Here is a 17899-nt window from a genome sequence, read left to right on the forward strand (position 1 = left end):
CCCAATCTTTTAACTAACACGAAGCAGAAGTAGGCTGTAGAGAATTTGTCAACTGGTTACCGGAGATGATGGTCATGTTGTTTTAAACACTCAGACAGATCTGTGGACTCCTGCCCACAGATCTGTCTCTACAGCATCACTTTTAAGGTTTAGTGTACTGCCCCTTACAGCATGGCACTGCATATAATTTTTGCTTTTCTATAAATTGAAACAGCAGTGGATAATGGTCGGGTTTAATGTTGTGGCACTCATACAGTCACATATTTCAACACAAGTGAAACTTCTTTTCATGGACAGGAGTAAAGACTGGTGGAGCAGACAAAAGTGTTTCTGTCTTTGTGAGTTTTATTTGTGCCGCCTGCTTTTTCAGGTTCAACCAAGTTGTCTAGTTTGCCAATGTATTATGATTGCTGAGTCAATTCACACTGGTCATTTCATGATGCACAATGGTGGAAGTGTTGTCTTGAATGTGTTACACAAACACACATGTTCCATGTAATGCAGTATGTACCAGTAAGGAATTAGTTTTCAAAACCTCTGTCGTCAAACTCTTGCACCCTGGTTCATATTCATTTCTACTGACCCTGTCATTATTTTTTCCCATAGATGCCGTAAGACTTTTGAGGTAGTTTAGTTTTGAGTTATATTCAACTCCACAACAACAAGAAAACTGAATTTGAGGGGAAACAAATGTAGTGTAGTGTTAATCACATGTTTGATTTCCTTTTTGTTTCTTCTGTTATTTTGTGCTCTTCCAAAACTGTCTGCTGATGTGTGTTATGTCACTTATGATGAAGACACACACCAGAAAAGGGAACACACAATTTGCCAATCATATCAACCTTGAAGTTTCACATACTGCAGAGGCCACCAGGAGTATGCAGCAAATGGAGATGTTGGATTCTGTGAACGAGCAAACCGAGATGTGGACAAAAATGTAGGAATACAAATCAAACAGGTAATAACACTCATCATCTTAATATTAACACACAGTACAGTCAAATAGCACTGGTCAATATAGTCTTTGTACTTGATCATCAAGTGTTTTCTGTATGTTTAAGCCACACTAGCACCATGTCAATATCCTCCTGAGACCTGGCCCATTCATTTATGTCCTTTATAAGTGACATTTTGTTCACCTTTTATCTTTCTTAAGTATTTGGAGTTACCCTTCCAAGCCAAAGATATAATCTGCTCCTTTTTTCTTTGTTTTCTAAATTAGTTCTATTTTCACCACAGATATCGTCCTGTTGTCCTCTACAATGGACATGCCTGTGAAATTAAAATAAAAAATATGTTTTAAAAAATTAAAATTGTAAGGTGTTTTTTTTTGGCCCAAATAGATAGGAAATCACACAAAAACAGAAATTGTTTTGTTTGGTTCTCAGGAGGATATAATAAGGAAACAGTTTGATCTGTAAAACTGCAAAATGTTCTAACTGAACGCATCAGCACAATGTTTACATACAATGTGTTCATAATACAGCTCATAGCAATACAGTGGTTATAGGCACTAAAAGGACTTGGTTAAGGTTGGTTAGAGGAACTTTGTTGTCTTGGTTAAAATCTTTAAAAGTCAACACTAACTTGGAGCACAAGACATGACATGAGGTACAGGACATGAATTACACCACATCAAGGAAGTAATGATAGGATTTCCTTTTAAGGTGTTTTGACAGTGCACACTTTTTTCAATCACATTTCTGAAACCAAAAGATCAAGAGAACTGTAACCAGTGAATTCCATGTGTGTTTGTCTTAAGTTGAAAACATTAGCCCACCTGGCTAACTGGTTACCTACAGTGATGACCTGACATAATCATGACATCGTAACTACAGGTTACATTAGATAAAGCCTTATTCAGGATACTGATTGTGTAGTGTCTTAGATTATCTTTCTGGACATCGTTTTGGTTTCACTTTCAAATTAACTGGCTCGGGTAATGTGGATAATGTGTTTACAACACTTTTGTGTTGAAATGCTGCATGTTTCCAGATCTCAGGAATTGATTTGGTGAGAGTGATGTAATTGCAACTGATAGAAATGATGACAAAACCTACAAGACTCAAGCTGTAATTATCCATGTTAACATGTTAATTATCCATTATAACATGTTAGTGGTTTCTTAGAGTTAACAAGATAACTCAATAAACTACATAGTAAACATGAACATTGCCAAAGAGCAGAGGTGCCGTGTCTCTGTCTTTAATACATCAACAATAGATCATGGCTGCTACTATTGTTATGGACTTTGATTGTTGTTGGTCTGTGTGTGTTGATTTTGCAGAGAGAAGATTCATTCAGCTGCTTTTCCTCAGCTTTGGTGTGCTGTGTATCACACAAGCCATTCTCAATGTTTCTTTACGTCTTACTTGTGAGTGTGGTTTCTTGTCCTTTAATGTGTATTTCAAAAACATGGCATTGTGTAACCTGAAATTTGCTAAGACAGCTGCACAGACAACACCACAATTTTGCACAAACAACACTCAGTGGTGTAATGTCACAATTTGTTGTAAAGGAAAAAAAAACAATTTATTTAGATTTCATTAAAAAAAATAGAATTTAACAATTTTCTGTTTTTTATTTTATTTTTTATTATCAGTGTACTCCAACAAGGAATCAACTCCCCCATTCTGCAACACAACTCATATTACTGACCAAAACCAGAAGAAGAAGTTGGGAATTGATTATGATCAAAAGAGGCTTGGTGATTGCAACAGGTTACACGAGAGATTCAATGCCTTGACCCGAGATAAAAACCTGCTTGAAAACAGAAACACTGAACTCAACAACAGGATAATGACATTGGAGGAGGAGAGGGACAGACTGAAAATGATACTACGGGGTAAGAAAAAAATTGGTTTAAGTCACCAAATCAAATCAAAGTTGACTTCAGTTCTTACTTTAACAACAAATATACTAAATGTTTTTCTAAATGTTTGTCTAAAACATAAAATATGAATGTTTTAATCATTTTAGCATCAGCAGCATGTTAGACCTTTATGTGAGAAATTGTTAGTTATGTTTATATTATTCTAATTATTATTGTCAATTGTAAAAGTAAGAATAGCATCTGTGTCTGTACTGCACCCAAATGCATCAGAGCCTAACATGTGATGTGTGGTTTGTTTATTTCACCTTCCAGAGCTGAGTGGTTCTGTGACCTCTCAGCAGTGTCCCACAGACTGGAAGAACATCAGGTCCAGATGTTACTTTCTCTCCAGTGAGAGTAAGACATGGGAAGAAAGCAGAAGATACTGTCTGAGTAAAGGAGCTGACCTGGTCGTGATCAACACTGAACAGGAACAGGTACTGAACAGTAAATCTGTGTGTGTGTGTGTGTGAGAGAGAGAGAGAGAGACAGAGAGATATTCATTGATGTTGAAGAACAACTGTTGAAGTCATGGTCATTCTGTTGTCTCAATCTCAACAGAGAGACTTGTACCGTCTGGATGGGACTTCTAATCTCTTGTTCTGGATCGGTCTGCACGACACAGGTGGGACCTTCAAATGGGTGGATGGATCTGCGCTGACTAAACCGTAAGGCCTTTAGGACAACCCTCAATCTCTCTGCTAGACATCAGATATCAGTAACACAGAGATGAGTGCTATTTAGGCAGCTGTAGCAGTGCTTGGGCTCATACAAAATAATCAGTGTTAGCACTGCCAAGAAATACTCAGTTTAAGAGTTGCTCTGAGTTTTTATTTTTAATAGTGATAACATTTTCATTTATTAATTATCATGATTCTTATTATTATGAAACTCACCACTTCCTGCAGATGTTTAAGATCATGTTTTTATGATGTTATTAAAACCAATCAATCAATAAAGGGGGGGACTTTGTCTTTTAATGTGAAACATTTGTGCATAATTTTTTACTGTGGAGGTGTACAGTATTCTTCTCGGTTTATTGGTTCAGTTTGATAATCCAACATGAAAATTTAAACTGCACCTCTCTGACCTCCATCATTGTATCGTCCTTTAGATTTTGGCAGTCTGGTCAGCCAGATCGTGGTGGTCCTAACAACAGAGAGGACTGTGTGGAGATGTATCACTCTAACCCAGTGCTGGCCAACTGGAACGACGCCCCCTGTGGAAGCAAGCGGCACTGGTTGTGTGAGATGGATCCATTTACCAGTTAGTGTCAGATCAAGAACATAATGTAATGTGTGTGTATATGTGATTGACTTAATGTGCTTTTGCGTGCAGCAGCTCAAAGAAGTTCACATTGTAAAAATCTCTGAATAAAAGCTGATTGTTAAACAACAATACATGAAAACATTACAATACATTAAATCCTATTACTTTATAAAGGGAGACTTATAAGAAGATTTTACCCAAGTAATTAGTAAAGATATCTGCTGGCAAACTGAAATACAAAAGATGACGTTACTGTCAGTAAGGTACTGCTTTTAATTCTTTAAACCAAATTTCTTTTAAACAAATAGATAAATATGAGCAGGTGCAATCCAGTACTGACAGTATGTATCATTACAGTAATAATGACCTTAATAAGAATTAATAATTGAAATTCCACATCAATGTAATTTCTGCACCATGTGACCCTCAGACAGAGGGAGTGTTCATGACAGAGCTCGCTGGTAAAACATGAGTCATCTTTAAAGGTTCTGAAAGTTTCATAGGTCAAATACAGAGAAATCAAATCTCACATTTTCCATGGTGGAAGTCTGTTGTGCTGCTTTCGTCAGTTTCTCTGAGTCTTTAGTCTTTGTCAGGATGGAGGAAGTTCTCAGCAGAAGTGATAATTTTGAGGAAACAGAGTCAAGTGAAACTTTTCTTCACTGTTTTGTTTACATTTAAAAGATGATCATGTATAAATGATGTACCTGGAGACAAACATAGCAACCATGGAATCCTCAGCCTCCATTTTGTGCACACCAGTTTTTACAGACACATCTCACCTCTGTGATCTGACGTTTTATCCAGTCCATCTGCAACAGACCTGAGATCAAACCCATGTTTATCTATGTAGAAATGTTCACATCTGACAGTGTCCTCAGTCGTAGGAGAAAACAAGCACCTTCCCTTTGACAATTATGGCTCCAGGGTGTTGTAGCAGTCCTCCACCACCTGAGGGAGCAGAACAACTAAACATTTCAGCAGATCAGAAATTAGAGCGAGCTATTGACCTCCATGGAAGCAGATGGACACTGTGGACAATGTTACAGTTTGTTGTAGTGGCTCTGACATTTTGTGTTATTTTAGCATAAGAGCACTTAAATTACTTTTATATCTCTTCATTGTAGAGACTCTTTAGTGACCTACGTACTGTGTAATGAGTCAAGGATTTTTTTTTCACAGCAGACACTTTGACCTGTCATAGTAAGAAGCACAGGTGTTGCTAATTACATGGATGTGTTGTATTGTATCTCAGTAAGTCATGACAGTGTGACAGTGAGCCATGATTTATGAGGGGCCCCTAGGGACGTAATATAGAATTACCATGCACATACAGATATGAAACCAACTCACTCACATTATATACTGAAATCTCTCACACATACAAGTAATTATAAACTCTTACATATACAACTGAAATGTTCTCTCACACACAATATTGAAATGTTCTCACACACACACACTTGAAAAAATGTTCTCACACACATATTTATATAAACAGTTGTGTATGTAAGAGCTTTTTACTGGTATGTATGATAGGTTTTCAGTATATAATATGAATGAGTTCGGTGTCACGTGTATGTACAAGGTAATTCTGAATTATGTCCCTTGGGGTCCCTCATAAAATCTGCTGTCTTGATTCTCTGCAGCTCTTCTTCTGCAGATAAATGGATGATGCTGACCTTTTTTTTTTTAACATGGCAACTAGAAACTGTGAAAACTGACCTGGAGCAGTAAAAGATAGACTACATGAAACTGGCTCTTGCAGGTGGTAAGAGAAATGGCCTGTGAGTCCCGGAGCATCATGGGCTGCACAGAAACCCTGTCATACTAGGTAGTAGTAGAATTAGTATGTGTAAAATTCCTGATTTTGGCCAGCAAACTGTGCCACATGTCTACAGTTATTTCTACAAATTTTCTGAAAATGTCTGAAGACAAATGTTGACTTATGCAGAACTGTGTCAGTATTATTTATCAGCTGCAATGGAACTTGAGAAGACATGCTACATATCTGTGGATCACTGACTACACCTGTCTTGGATTTTCTAAGCCATCATCAATATTATTAGTAACACCTGTGTTTTTCCCATTATTAAAAAAGGTGAAAAAGATGTGAAAAAAGCCTAATGATGTCCAATTGTGATGTTGAACATCCAAAGATTGTCATCCTTATGCTCCTGATTGTGACTCTGCAATCCTCTGATATATAACATCATATATGAAATTTGTGCTGTCGCTCTTGTATGTGATTTGTACTTTGCTTGGGCCACTGTAACAAACAGCCATAAAAATAATTGCTATCGATGTTCTTTTAATTTTGACTTTGTTCTGATTAATGCTTGGTGTCCCTAATGAACAACCACACAAAAGTATGGAAAAGGGGGTTAAACAACATGACACTAGACGACACTCAGCAATATTACATCAGGAATTTGATTACTTTTTATATGGGATATCACTAAACTATTCTCAGTGGGTAAGGTTGATGCATGGTATCAATAAAAACTGAATAAAGTACACAATTAGTCCAAACAATAGACAATAGACTACATTACTGTGATATTATGTAAATATGCTGCTCACAGTTTTTATTACAAAAAAAATTAAAGTCAAGAAATAAATCATGACAGTAATGATTCCCAAGCTGCAGATATTGGAAATGTTTTAGTTAATGTATGAGTATAAATCTATGATTATACATGCTCATGTTGTTATAGTGCTGTGGATGTGTTTTTATTGATACAATGCAGTGTTGTTACACACTGGGAACTACCATCTGTGATACTGGAAAAATAGACATGATCCACTGCAACAGACACTTGATGGCATCATCACACATGCCCCACGGATCACACAGTATCCAGGTTATGTCAGAAGTGAACATAAAACAAGCTTCATTTCACTGTGGCACATCAGATAATGAATTATTTTTGAGGATAACAGTGAAACACAACAGATGTTTGACAAGTTCAAAACTTTATTGAAAGCAAATGTATATATTTCAAATATATTTGAAATTAGTCTCAATAACAAGAACCAGAGTACACACTTTATCTGATCATCTCCAATAATCAGATTATTAACAGCTTTAACATACATTTCATTGTCATATTTTCTTTCACACATCCACTGTTTCACAAACCCAGAAATTGTTTTGTGAACAAGGTATGTCATTCCATTTCAATAAAGGGTCATGGTCATCCACTGGGATCTCTGCACAATCCTCTTCTCCATAGTTGTCAGGCTGTGAAGGTAACCAATACCTGTGAAGAGAAAACAGAGCAGAAATCACTTTTCTTCACAGTTTCTGTGTGGACTGTGATTCTGCTGACTGTACTCAGCTCCAGCTTTAGGGTGAGTAAATTATATTCATCTAAAACTTTCATCCACATATCATGACAATGAGAGCTAAACTTGACTTCAAATAATACAGCTGAGTTATTGTTATGTGTACATCATTAAATGAGACTGAGATTGAAGAATAATGATAAGTGTCAGTCCCCACTGTTACTTTGGAGTTGTGAGTTAATAAGAACAACTGCCTGACTTGTTTTTCTGAAACTTTTGAAATTTGTTATTTGATTTGATGAATTGCCATGGAATTTTTTACAGACAACCATGGTCTCCAGAGGATGAATTCTAATTACTTTGGTGATCCTCTGACTTTTCATCGGTCAAAATTGGAATTTGTCAAATAGATTTTTGACAAAATACCTGGTCATTCCCATCTGCCTCAGCTGTTCTTTGTGTTTACTGCTAATTATAACACAACTTTTTGTTTTGTTTTTTGATACCTTGTGCTCAGAGCTGACCCATCCACCCATTTCCAGACACCCTCCTCTTCTTGGTCAGTCAGCCCGATCCAAACTCTTTTGTTGAGAGCAATAAGAAATCGCTGTTTGAAAGAAAAATTAAGATACATGAGACATGATAGTTAAACACAATAGCACAAAAACACTAGGTGTGCTTTCATCATTGTTGAGTACTTATCAGTAGAATTCATAAATGAATTCTAGATAATAAAAAAAAATTCTAATTGAATATTATATAGGGTATTTTTGTCTCACCTGTTCTTCTTCACTATTGATGATCACCAGGTCAGTTCCTTTCTGCCGACAATCCTCTGTGCTCTCCTCCCAGGTCTTCTGCTCAGAGGATATGTAGTAATATTTGGAGCCAAAACTTCTCCAGCACCCACAGTGACGTTTGTCTGTGTCAACACCATCAAAGTAACATCATCATTCACAGTAATCAATTTTCATTCATGTCCTGAACTGAGCCCCTTGAAAGAGCAAACACAGTTATTTCAAGTGAATCAGTGACTTAACTGTTCCTTAATTCATACATTTACAAGTGATGGGGTGTCATTTTGATCATACATTAGATGAATATGAAGGAAGCACTGAAGCACTGAGAGGTGCTTTCTTCTATTCCATGTTAGTTCTTTAGTAATAAATAAATAAATAAATAACATGGCTTAGAGTATAAAAGGCTGTGAAACAGCTGCAGTGCACACAGAATCATACATTAGATGAAAGATATTTCTGAAGCACTGTGAGGTTCTTTTCTTAGTCCATGTTAGATGGAGGACCAGAGGGTCATCAAAGAGTTATCCACTGAGGACCATGAATATTAAATGGCATAGCAATAATTGCTGACAGACCTTTCCCATGTAAAGCTGATATATCAATAATGAACTTACAAAGCACATAAGCACTGAATCAAACTTTGAGTGATTGTGTCAGCAAAAATGAAGAAATAAATAATTACCTTGAATCATTCTTTGAAAATCTTTTCTCTCATTGTTCATCTCTTCAAACCTTTTTTGAAGTTGGTCTTGTTCTTCAGCCAGGATGTTGTAGCTGTTCTTTAACTCATTTCTCTCTCTAGTCAGGATGTTGTAGCTGGTCTGTAGCTGCTCTAATTTTTCAGTCAGGTTGTTGTAACTGTTGTTTAACTCATTTCTCTCTCTAGTCAGGTTGCTGTAGTCGGTCTGTATCTGGACCATCTCCTTTTCCCACTCAGACCTGCCTCGGGTGTCTGTAATAGCACAAACAAACAAACTGTTAACCATTATCACCTGCTGTGCACTCTATGAGCTTACCAACTCACTACTCACAGAGGAAAACCAGAGTTATGAGTCCAGCCAGGAGGAGAAGACACAGCAGACCCAGAAACACTGCAGCAGCTCTGCAGGAACTCTTCTTTATATCGTCAGCACCTGAAACTAGAAGTCAGTATTTATCATGTGTTTGTTGCTCCATGTGAACTCAAATAAAACTGTGTAGCGTAAACTTATTTTGGCTCTAGATATTGTTTCTCTGAGAATAATGATTATAGAGAAATAATTTGCAACAGCCAATAGGAAACTTGATGTTGATCAGATTAAGTTTTCATAGACAACATTTGTTTTCTGCCAGAATATTTGTAGTGTGTAGTGACTACAGCATCATTAATGGTTTTTATGGTTATGTTCAAGAGCTCACAGCACTCGGTTAAAGTCAGGAAAGGATCATGGTGTGGTTTAACACGAAAGGTGTCACAGTCATTTCAGACACAGTGTGTTTATTTACAGGGGAGACTGTGATCACAAACCCTGATCTCTGGTAACACGGTCCTGCCATCCACCCCAGCTGCCTCTTTGTGCATCTGGCTCAGTTCATAAATACAGCGCTTATGTTAAAAAAAAGAATTAACTAAAAACCATGAACATGATCATGATCCAACCAGTAATTTAGTCTATATGGATGTAATTTCTAGGCAACCAAGTTGCTCTATTGCAGTGTTGGTCAGTCACAATACAACTCAATAGATACATATATTTATATTTCATTTTGATAGTAGTATGTTGCTCTAAGCACTGCTATATGCCTGAGAATGAGAGAATGTCAAAGTGGGTCTGTAATGTTATTTTTCTCTGTTTTTTCTGCAGTAAATATAAACTATTTGTTCTTCATGCTGGGTTTGTGTAGGTGTAATCCCTTCAGTTTTAAATACTGCTATTTAATCTAAACGAGGTAGATTATTGATATGTCCTCTCCATAACATCTGTACATTGACAGAGCTAAGCATATTGTAACTTTGCTTTTCGATTTCATTTTTGACATGTATTCATCCGTTGTAAGTTTCTTCTGGTCTTAAGCTAAAAACCATAAATGACAAGAAACTAGACTCTTACTCTTTTCTCCCTTGACCTTTGACCATCCCCATTAATGAACAATGTTTTTTCTGACAAGTTTTCTTTTTTCTTTTTAAAGAAAATATTGTCTGTTCTGTGTTTGTGTGTGTCTGTGTGTAAGGAATGTCCACATACAGTATTTGCATGAACCTGCAGTCAACGTCCTATTAGATTATATGTAAAGCTGTGTGTCTGTTTGCATGTTCATTACCTGAGAGTGCAGGTCCAGTCCTGTGTGGTCCCTGAGCATGACTCTTGTTTTCATTTTCATAAATATTTTCTGAAAATGTTTTCCTCTTGCGTCGATTATATGATGGTTCTTCTACATTGCCGTAGATATGTTGATCCATTTCGTATATTACTAGTTCAGTTTGGTCTTGAGGTGTTAATGATCCTCAGGGTCTTGAGAGTGTGCCTCTGTACTGTGCTCAGACAACTATGATACCTAGTTAACAGATAGCAGCACAATTATTCACACATTTGATTCTCTGCTCAACAGGAAACTGAGGGCTGGAGGGATGTATGACCACAAGTAGTTTCTGTTGTACCAGTACTATATGTATTATTATTATTTGCATCTGTTTTACTGAAGGACAGGAGCATAGAAAATATCCTAATAATCCATAATTCAAATAATTCAAACCACAATTTTAATTAGCTGAACATTGAGGCACCCATTATCTGTGGACACTACACCATAGAAAAAACAAGTAACGAGTAATCACATGAGGCGGCCAGAAACAGATACCATATAGATATGAATGTTAGATTTACTTTATGTCTGCTGGATGTGAAAGTAAACATTTCTTGTGTATCTAGTGGCCAAAAATGGATTAAATCAGATTTGAATTTGACATAAAAAAAAACATGCACTATTTATATTATATACAATATTTTTCTGTCCTGTCTCACATCTTGTTTGACTTTCTTTCATATGCAGCAACTTTTCCTGACTCTGTTCCTCAGTCCTTAGAAGGAAGTAACCTCCAATTCCTGAGAATCTTTCAGTGAATGCAGGAAAGCTGATAACACTTCACAGTCTCCTATTACATTAACTATATAACAGCAAATCTTCACCCAGAAATGATGGCTTGATCCAAAAATGACCCAAAACTCTTTGGAAACATGTGGTGTAGTTAAAAGAAAACTGGCCAAAATTCAGTCACTATCATTGTATGTATTCAGATTATTTAAGTTCATTTAATATTTTTATTGAGACTAATTAAGTTAATTCTCAATCTTAGGATCATATTTGAAAAAATAATCTCACCACAGCATCCCTTCAGTAACTGTTCTAGAGCTGCTGTTATCACAGCTGGGCAACTCCATCGGCTACAAGAAGGTCGTGCTCCAGAAAGCTTCTTCACTGAATGGTGATATTGTTTTGTTAAATATATTTACTGTTTTTTAAACCCATAAGCGCCCAGACTCCTTTCTCCTCTTTAGAAAAATTATAAATTATGGGGGATATAAAACAGACTAAATGGACCACATGCAACACATTTCCAAAAAAGTTTCACTTTTTAATATAACTTTTTATTTTTGGGGGGACTTCATGAGTTAAAAGTCAATTATGAGGAACTTTCCACAGCATTTAAAAGGTTGGTGACACCTGTGTCACCATGGGTTCTTATGGGACAAAAATAATAATGGCTGAAACTACAGTTAAACTGAGATGAAATGAAACCAAAAATCTTTAGTCTAAGTTTTTTCTTTTTGACTTTTCAGCAGGCTAAAGATCAACAGACCACAGCTCAGATCACAGCTAACTGTCAACACTGGTCTGCGGTCAGCACATTAGAGCTCAGAGCTGACAGAGATCAGTGTGTGTCTGCAAGAGGCATAGCTGAGACCGAGCAGCATTGCTGTGGTGTTGCTGTGCTGAGAATAGACTTCACCACAGTAAGTAAAGCACATGTAAATGTTCATGTTCATTTGCTCTTATAGTTGTGACTGTGTAAACTTATTTTATACCTTGCAAACCATGTAATTTATGTAGGTAAAATACATAGAAATCAAATCTCACATTTTCCATGGTGGAAGTTTGTTGTGTTGCTTTTGTCAGTTTCTCTGAGTCTTTAGTCCTTGTGTGAAACTTGAGAGAAACTTTTCTTGACCATTTGATGTTTTGTTTACGTTCAAAAGATGATCATGTAGAAATGATGCACCTGGAGACAAACATAGCAACCATGGAATCCTCAGCCTCCATTTTGTGCACACCAGTTTTTACAGACACATCTCACCTCTGTGATCTGATGTTTTATTCAGTCCATCTGCAACAGACCTGAGATCAAACCCATGTCTAACTATGTAGAAATGTTCACATCTGACAGTGTCCTCAGTCATATTGTTCTTATTCTTTATTGGACCTTGGCTTATATGTCAGAGAGGCTCTGTCTCCCACTCTCCAGCAAATCTCATGCCACTGAGAGGAAACCACAAAACTATTCCCTGATTGAAAGTTTAGATATGTAGTTTTCAAGGCTATGTCCACACACAGGACAACATCATCATTTAAACAGATCTCATGACAAAAACAAAACATATCTGTAAAGTATACATCTTAGAGAAATGGAGCAAAGTGGATATTGAGCCCAACTCTTTCCTCAAATTAATAATGTTTCAACCAGTCAAATAAATTCACTTTTCCAATAACAATTATGGACCCAGGATGTGATAGCAGTCCTCCACCACTTGAGGGCGCAGTAGAACAACACATTTCAGCAGAGCGAAAATTGGTTCCAACTTACCTTGCATCGTCATTTTATATATTAGATTATTACAGTAAAATGTCAAGAAATAAATGAAGACAGAAATAATTCCTAAATTGCAGATACTGAAATCTATGATAATAGATGCTCATGTTATTATGGTGCAGTGGACATGTTTTTATTAATACAATACACCATTTTTCAAAATCATTTTGCACACTTTACCTCCAAGATCAATTGCTGGTATTAAGCATCCAGGTTAGTAGTGCAGCCATGTCAGAAGTAAAACATAATCTTGAGATTGTCACCTCAACGTAGCTTCATTTAACCTTTTCACAGTGAAACATAAGATAAAAAAATTATTCTACAAGGATGACAGTGAAATAAGATATTTGACAAGTTCAAAAGTTTATTGAAAACAAATATATTTGAAAATGTTTATACTGAACATAAGTTTTACCATAGAAAATATTATATGCAAAGACATTTAGCAGAGATCAAAGAGACACAATGGATAACCTGGTAAGTGTGTAGGACTCTTATTTAGACTCAAACACATTATCTGATCATCTCCAATGATCAAATTATTAACAGCTTTAACGTACATTTCACTGTCACATTTTCTGTCATACATCCACTGTTTCACAAACCCAGTAATTGTTTTGTGAACAAGGTATGTCATTCCATTTCAAAAAAGATCTATGGACATTCACTTTCATCTCTGCACAATCCTCTTCTCTATAGTTGTCAGGCTGTGAAGGTAACCAATTCCTGTGAAGAGAAAACAGAGCAGAAATCACTTTTCTTCACAGTTTCTGTGTGGACTGTGATTCTGCTGACTGTACTCAGCTCCAGCTTCAGGGTGAGTAAATTATATTCATTTCTCATGTTGTGTTAGCCACACTAGCAGTGAGGCTCTATGGACAACAGTGTCAGTGTTGGTTTGTCGGTCAGTATAAAACTCTCCAGTCCAAATATCATGCAAATAAATTGTCAAATACTTGTTTTTTGATACCTTGTGCTCAGAGCTGTCCCATCCACCCATTTCCAGACACCCTCCTTTTCTTGGTCAGTCAGCCCGATCCAAACTCTTTTATTGAGATCAATAAGAAATTGCTATTTGAAAGAAAAATTAAGATAATTAAGCATGCTGGTGCCATCTTTGCTGCAACAACACAGAAACAGTAAAATTCATAAATGAATTCTAGATAAATAATTTTAAATTATTCTAATTGAATATTATATAGGGTATTTTTGTCTCACCTGTTCTTCTTCACTATTGATGATCACCAGGTCAGTTCCTTTCTGCCGACAATCCTCTGTGCTCTCCTCCCAGGTCTTCTGCTCAGAGGATATGTAGTAATATTTGGAGCCAAAACTTCTCCAGCACCCACAGTGACATTTGTCTGTGTCAACACCACAAAAACACACTCAACACCAACAAAGTAAAGTTAGCACTGAGGCACTGTGAGGTACTTTCTCCTATTCCATGTTAGTTCTTAGTACTTGTTAGTAAACCAGATTCAAAAATAAAAAATATGACACGGCTAAGAGTCTAAAAGGCTATAAAATAGCAGCAGTGTTCAATATCATAAATAAGTGTTGTAAGTGTGAGGTCCTCATGGGGTCATCCTTGGAAGAGAGAGACTTAAAATATCTATAATAATACTATCATTACAATCTGCCTATGCACATGAGCTGAATTTTGGTCTGTTGACAGTGCTTGAGGGGAAGTCAGTAAACCTGAACTCTGTTAACCATAATCACCTGCTGTGGGCTCTATTTGCTTACCAACTAACTATGTGGTGTCATTTTGATCATACATTAGATGAATATGAAGGAAGCACTGAAGCACTGAAAGATGCTTTCTTCTATTCCATGTTAGTTCTTTAGTAAAAAATAAAATAAATGAATAACATGGCTTAGAATATAAAAGGCTGTGAAACAGCTGCAGTGCACACAGAATCATACATTAGATGAAAGATATTTCTGAAGCACTGTGAGGTTCTTTTTCCTAGTCCATGTTAGATGGAGGACCAGAGGGTCATCAAAGAGTTATCCACTGAGGACCATGAATATTAAATGTCATAGCAATCATTGCTGACAGACCTTTCCCATGTAAAGCTGATATATCAATAATGAACTTACAAAGCACATAAGCACTGAATCAAACTTTGAGTGGTTGTGTCAGCAAAAATGAAGAAATAAATAATTACCTTGAATCATTCTTTGAAAATCTTTTCTCTCATTGTTCATCTCTTCAAACCTTTTTTGAAGTTGGTCTTGTTCTTCAGCCAGGATGTTGTAGCTGTTGTTTAACTCATTTCTCTCTCTAGTCAGGTTGCTGTAGTCGGTCTGTATCTGGACCATCTCCTTTTCCCACTCAGACCTGCCTCGGATGTCTGTGTTTGGCACAAACAAACAAACTGTTAACCATTATCACCTGCTGTGCACTCTATGAGCTTACCAACTCTCTACTCACAGAGGAAAACCAGAGTTATGAGTCCAGCCAGGAGGAGAAGACACAGCAGACCCAGAAACACTGCAGCAGCTCTGCAGGAACTCTTCTTTACATCTTCAGCACCTGAAACTAGAAGTCAGTATTTATCATGTGTTTGTTGCTCCATGTGAAATCAAATAAAACTGTGTAGCGTAAACTTATTTTGGCTCTAGATATTGTTTCTCTGAGAATAATGATTATAGAGAAATAATTTGCAACAGCCAATAGGAAACTTGATGTTGATCAGATTAAGTTTTCATAGACAACATTTGTTTTCTGCCAGAATATTTGTAGTGTGTAGTGACTACAGCATCATTAATGGTTTTTATGGTTATGTTCATGAGCTCACAGCACTTGGTTAAAGTCAGGAAAAGATCATGGTGTGGTTTAACACAGAAAAGGTGTCAGTCATTTCAGACACAATGTGTTTATTTGCATTCAACCAAAACCACATTTTTTCCCTAACCTTTACCAAAGTGCCTCTATTGCCCAATCACAGCTGATACCGTGGACACTGCAGCAGCTCTGCAGGAACTCTTCTTTACATCGTCAGCACCTGAAACTAGAAGTCAGTATTTATCATGTGTTTGTTCCTTTTGATTTGTGAAATCAAGTCAACTCATTCAGTATTTTTAGCCACTCTAGCAGCATGGCTCTAGATAAAATGTGTCATAGAATAATGTTCTTATACCACTAATTTACAACAGCCATTACGTTTTAAAGGGCACTAAATCTCAATCAGATTTTGTTTTCTATTAACAAATGAGGAAATGGGTCACAAATATGTTGATACTGAACAGTAAAATGTTCATGTGTTTTCTGTAGTGACTACAGCATCATTAAACTTTTCTTTAAAATCATCATATCATGTTTAAGACCTCACACTGCTTGATTAAAGTCAAGAAAAGATCATAGTCTGGTTTAACAAGAAAAAGTTCACAGTAACTTCAGACACAAAGTGTTTATTTGCACCAAAACCATGTCTGTACACTGACAGAGCTACACAGCCAAAAACTAATAATTGTCTGACAAAGATCAGTTTAAAAGGATGTAGGGTGTGACCATGGTTATTAGTTCAATAAAATAAATTGAGCGCAGTATATTAAAACACATTTGAGAATCCAGTATTATCAGTGTACTACAACAACATTTGACAATCATGTGTTGAACTGATGACATCTGTGAATTAGAACTACAGTAATGTTTTGAGATGTTTCTGAAACCTCTGAAAAACAAGACAATATGTTGTGAAATGAGTAAATATGAATTTGTCTATACAGACATATTTGAACTTTGCTATTTAATTGCAGTTTTGACATGTATTCATCCATTGTGAGTTTCTTCTGGTCTTAAGCTGAAACTATAAATGACATGAAACTATACTCTTACCCTTTTCTCTCTCTGGCCCTTTTATTTTCTCCATTAACATTTTGGTTATCAGTCCTTTTTTTGTTTCTTTTGACAAATTGTTTTAGAAAATGTCTTCTGTTCTGTGTTTGTGTGTGTCTGTGTGTAAGGAATGTCCACATACAGTATTTGCATGAACCTGCAGTCAACGTCCTATTAGATTATATGTAAAGCTGTGTGCCTGTTTGCATGTTCATTACCTGAGAGTGCAGGTCCAGTCCTGTGTGGTCCCCAAGAGTGACTCTCGTTTGTATTATCATAAATATTTTCTGAAAATGTTTTTCCTTTTGCAGCAATTATATGATGGTTCTTCTATATTGGCGTAGATATGTTGATCCATTTCGTATATTACTGGATCCATTTGGTCTTATGGTGGTAATGATCCTCAGAGTCTTGGAGTGTGTGCCTCTTAGATTAAAAACTATTGTTCTGAGTTGAGCTCAGACAACTACGATACCTAGTTAACAGATGGCAGCACGACTGTTCACACATTTGATTCTCTTCTCAACAGGAAACTGAGGGCTGGAGGGATGTATGACCACATGTAGTTTCTGTTGTACCAGTACTATATGTATTATTACTATTACTATACTGAATTAACAATCCACCACCACAGTTTTAATTAGTTGCCAATGGGTGGGCAGTGGACACTAGACCATAACAAAAAGAAATAAAGAATAATTACATGAGGTGCCCAGAAACATAAATCATGGATATGAATGCTAAATAGACTTTATGTCTTCTGGATGTGAAAGTAGTTTTTCTGTTGTGTATCTAGTGGCCAAAGAAATGATTAAATCAAATTTAAGTGTGACATAAAAAAAAAACAAGCACCACTTGTGACAGCGTCCATTCAGAAACTGTACTGGAGCTGTTGTCATGACAACAACTGGGCAACTAAGAAGATTCTGCTATACGACTGAAATCTTCTTCACTGAATGGACATCATTTGAGATTGTCTT

At 36.4% G+C, this 17899-nt stretch overlaps 3 protein-coding genes across 3 annotated transcripts; 1 reads left to right on the top strand and 2 right to left on the bottom strand.

Moving 5' to 3' along the window:
• The first annotated feature begins 920 nt into the window (after positions 1-920).
• Positions 921-6445, top strand: LOC108875799 (C-type lectin domain family 4 member E). The gene is made up of 6 exons (XM_018664937.2): positions 921-958; positions 2288-2374; positions 2603-2845; positions 3146-3309; positions 3434-3540; positions 3987-6445. The coding sequence occupies exons 3-6, from the start codon at positions 2800-2802 to the stop codon at positions 4141-4143; spliced, it is 474 nt and encodes a 157-aa protein (XP_018520453.1). The 5' UTR covers positions 921-958; positions 2288-2374; positions 2603-2799; the 3' UTR covers positions 4144-6445.
• On the bottom strand, positions 5781-10758 carry LOC108875798 (C-type lectin domain family 4 member M). Its single transcript, XM_018664936.2, has 6 exons — positions 10531-10758; positions 9261-9368; positions 8912-9181; positions 8209-8351; positions 7936-8036; positions 5781-7404 (listed from the first exon to the last, which is right to left on the bottom strand). The coding sequence occupies exons 1-6, from the start codon at positions 10667-10669 to the stop codon at positions 7260-7262; spliced, it is 906 nt and encodes a 301-aa protein (XP_018520452.1). The 5' UTR covers positions 10670-10758; the 3' UTR covers positions 5781-7259.
• A 2661-nt stretch (positions 10759-13419) lies between these two features.
• Positions 13420-15769, bottom strand: LOC108875796 (C-type lectin domain family 4 member M-like). Its single transcript, XM_018664933.2, has 5 exons — positions 15513-15769; positions 15247-15432; positions 14294-14436; positions 14046-14146; positions 13420-13801 (listed from the first exon to the last, which is right to left on the bottom strand). The coding sequence occupies exons 2-5, from the start codon at positions 15398-15400 to the stop codon at positions 13657-13659; spliced, it is 543 nt and encodes a 180-aa protein (XP_018520449.1). The 5' UTR covers positions 15401-15432; positions 15513-15769; the 3' UTR covers positions 13420-13656.
• Positions 15770-17899: the final 2130 nt, after the last annotated feature.

This window comes from Lates calcarifer, unplaced genomic scaffold (genome assembly GCF_001640805.2).
Source record: "Lates calcarifer isolate ASB-BC8 unplaced genomic scaffold, TLL_Latcal_v3 _unitig_5717_quiver_1501, whole genome shotgun sequence".
NCBI lineage: Eukaryota > Metazoa > Chordata > Actinopteri > Centropomidae > Lates > Lates calcarifer.